General features: G+C 27.7%; 1 protein-coding gene across 1 annotated transcript in view; it reads left to right on the top strand.

Annotated features, from left to right (window-relative positions):
- The window catches only part of LOC107612395 (alcohol-forming fatty acyl-CoA reductase-like), an 11,480-nt gene that overhangs the window by 2,638 nt on the left and 4,945 nt on the right, over positions 1-3,897 (top strand). The window contains exon 4 of the mRNA XM_016314122.2: positions 2,895-3,097. Coding sequence (XP_016169608.1) covers positions 2,895-3,097 — 203 coding nt within the window. The remainder of the gene's footprint in view (positions 1-2,894; positions 3,098-3,897) is intronic.

Raw genomic sequence — 3,897 nt, 5'->3', positions numbered from 1 at the left:
TGAGTAGAAAATGATAAAATTTAATTTTATTGTACTATTTTTAGAGATATATTTGCCCATATAAAGAGTTGTTATTATGTTAATGATAATATTCTTCCAAAATGCAATAAATTTTCTATAGTTTTTTTTATTTATTAATAAAAAATTTTATATTCTCCTTAACAAATAAATTTTAGATTTCTTCAATAATATGCACACATAGTTTCATTTTCAAGACATATTGTGGAGATTAATAGTCAAATTAATTCTTGAAATATGAGACGTTTTTTAAATTTATTTTTAAAAGATTTTATCAGTTAAATTGGTCCTTTAAAGATTACTAATTAATCATATTTGTTCTTCAGTTACTCAATTAATAATTTCTGTCAACGATTGATGATGTGGAATGTTAATCGGTAGTATATATGATACATAACATATCCAATTCGACGCTAACCAAATATATTTTGAAAATCTATCAATCTAATCACTAGATTATATTGTAAATAAGTTTATGTAATAGGAAAAGAGTTAAATTAATAGATTTTCATAAACATATTTGGTTAATATTCAATTCACTACAAGAAAAACGCTGAGTACCATCGAAATTACCGTTGGNACAAAATCTGACGGTAATTTACGTCGGCATTTATCTGATGGAATAAACCTCACTGGTAATATATTACTGGCGAATTTTTGCGTCCGACGGTAATTTCTGTCAGATTTAGGAACGAAATATTGATAGTAAGAAAATGAAATCTGTTGAACATTATCGTCGAAAATTTTTCGACGATAACATTGGCACCATATCTTATGTCTCCATGCCATCTTACTGTCGGATTAATTTGACAGTAATGCCAACGAAAATTCTTTAATAATCTTTTTTCATCCATCTATAATATACCCTGCTAATTAAGAATTGAAACAATGCTTTAAACCTGATGTGAAATATCAAATTTACAAATTTAAAATACGGAATGATGGTAATTGAAATATCTAAAACAATACTAATTATATTACATTCTTCTCAAAGTTTGGTAAAGAAATACATATCATAAAACTATATTTACATTAATTCTATTCAGATTCATCATCTTCTTCCTCTTGTTCACCATCCTCCTCTTTCGAGGTAGTTTGTTAATCATCGAACTTGTCTTCCTGTTCTTCGTCGCCATCGACCCTGTCTTCTTCTTGCTCATTTCCAATGTATTTTTCTTTTTCTGCCAGATTTTGTGCATCATGAGTCATGTGATGTGTAGCTCCTGAATTAAGATACCAATTTTGATCTCGAATAGTTGAGGGAGTTACTAAGACATTACTGTAGTTTGCCTTTGGTTGACTGATGATTTGATTGTTGTTGCCTAAACCATCACCAGATTGCTCTTTGTTATATCTATACCAACAGAACTTTTCTATGTGTCCCACTCTATCATAGACTTGGCGTTGTGGCCTTGTATCTGAGTAACTTCTTCCATCACTTTGCAACATTCTTCCTCTACCATATTGACTTCTACCATAACCTCTATAGATGTTGTTTTCTTGTATTAATGTTTCTTGATCTTGAGATGTTCTACCTCCATCATACACACATCATCTTCCTCTAAACATTCTTCCTTCTCTTCCTCTAAAAATACCTCTAAAGTTTCTTCTTGTTGATTTATTATACAATCAATTGTACTGATTCTATGACTGATTCTGCATATCTAATGATGACTAATTCTGTGGGTGCTGCAAGTGTTGAGCTACATTTGCTTGCACAAAGGACTCAAATATTAAAAATTTTAACAACATACTTTCATGAGCTAATCACAATGCCTCAAATTCTCCTACTATTATACTTTGTGATGTGGCTAACACTGAGGTTGCCACTGAACCATACTCTTCGGTTAAACCATGTAAAATTATATTTACATATATAATCACTTTCTTTCATCAATTCACCTACTGAAGCCAACACATCTATTGTGCTTTTTTATGGACAACACATACTCAGTTATTGATCTACCGATTTGAATAGTATACTCAATTTATTTTTCAGTTGCATCACTTTGCTTTTGTTTGTGAAGATAAATGATCTTCTAACCTTCTCCACACCTAATGTGTGAATATACATCTAACCATTCTTATTGTGAAAGGATTTGACATCAAATCTAATAGTCCTGACATGAGTAATGCATCTTGCCTTTTTTATTTTTGAAATTCAAAATTGACTGCTCCATTGTCAAGAAAAGCTTGTAGAATTTCTTCTGCTAACAAGTGATTCAATATATTATTCCCTTTAATTATTGATTCTGGTTGATCTTTTCACGATAGATAATTATTTTTATCTAGTTTTATGGATATTAGAGTTGCTACAAAATTCTGTACCATTACTCTCGATCTAACTTCAATTCTGGTTTGATTGAACTTGCTGCAAAAATTCACGAAAACTGTAACACCATAAGCTCTGATATCATTAAGGTGTCAGTACTTAGATGTATATTAAAAAGAGAGTCAAGAACTATTAAGGTCACGAAGAGTAAAAGATAAGGAAAGAAATTGAGAGTTTGTATTGAGAATAATAGAATGGTGTAAAGTGAAGAACACAATTACAATGTTATGATAAGAAGAGTCTACTACTTATAACAAAATCCTAACTACCTTTTAGAACTATAAAGAAGCTCTAACTGATCCATAATTAACTAAATAGAATAGACAAACTTTTAATTAACTGAACAGAGTAAAAAAACTTTTAGAATAATTCTTAGCGCCCGAACTAACTAAACCGACACCTAGCGCCTAAACCGGTGCGTGACGTCTAAACCCACCAAACTTAGCGCCTAGCGGCCATATATCTCTTGGCACCTCCGATATATCTATCTAGATTAACATAAATTAGATTCATTCTCACGAAGGAATAATATTTTGATATGCAGATCATAGGGAAGGACTTGTTTAGATTGCTGAAGAAAAATCTAGGACCAAAATTCAATTCCTTTCTCTCCGAAAAATTGGCTGCAATTCCTGGAGACATTTCACAAGAGAACCTGAATTTGAAGAACTTCATTTCCAAGGAAGATATTTACAAACATCTTGATGTTATAATTAATGTAGCCGGAGCAACTAAATTTGATGAAAGGTATGTGTATGTAGTGACGGATCTAGAAAATTTTGATAGTGGAGGCAAAATTTATATAATATCATAATAATTTTTATAATAAAAATAATATGTGTATATAAAAAATTAAATATTAAATTATCTATTAATCATTATATATTTGTGTATAAATATATGTATTGTTTAACTTATTTTTAATGTGTATTTTATATTTTAATATATATTTTATACAAATAATTATTTTTTATGTACATATAACATGATTATTGTTATGATTATATTTTATTATTGTAAAATATGATTAGTCTTCAAAATATCTAATATATAAATTACAATACTAAAATAGTAATTTAAATAATAATAATATATAATTTAAAATTCTATTGTTTTAGGTTTTATATTTTAAAAATTAAATAATTTTTCTCTTAACACTACCATCAAAATTTCTCTTTTTATATATATCACTAAATAATTATTTAAAAATTCACTTCTTAACACAATTAGAAGTAGACTCTTATTGATATTTATAGTTAAAAAGGTTCTTTCAATTAATACAGTTACTATGTAAAAATTAAAACTAATTTGAAAAGAAGATAAATAATATTCTTTTGAGTTGATTTTAAAAAAAAAACACTAATTTTGTTTAAATTTGAGAATTGATCATTTCAACAAATTTCTAATATAAAATTTTTAAATTAACGATTAAGTATCAAAAGTTGAGTAAAAAATTATTATAGAGTCAAATTTAATAATCTAATAGGGACAAATAAATATTATTATTATTATATACTACTCAAAAAAATTTTAAATTGTAGTGAAAC

Source organism: Arachis ipaensis, chromosome B08 (assembly GCF_000816755.2).
Source record: "Arachis ipaensis cultivar K30076 chromosome B08, Araip1.1, whole genome shotgun sequence".
Classification (NCBI taxonomy): Eukaryota; Viridiplantae; Streptophyta; class Magnoliopsida; order Fabales; family Fabaceae; genus Arachis; species Arachis ipaensis.
The sequence above is the reverse complement of the archived record's forward strand: the minus strand, read 5'-3'. Positions and strand labels throughout refer to the sequence as shown.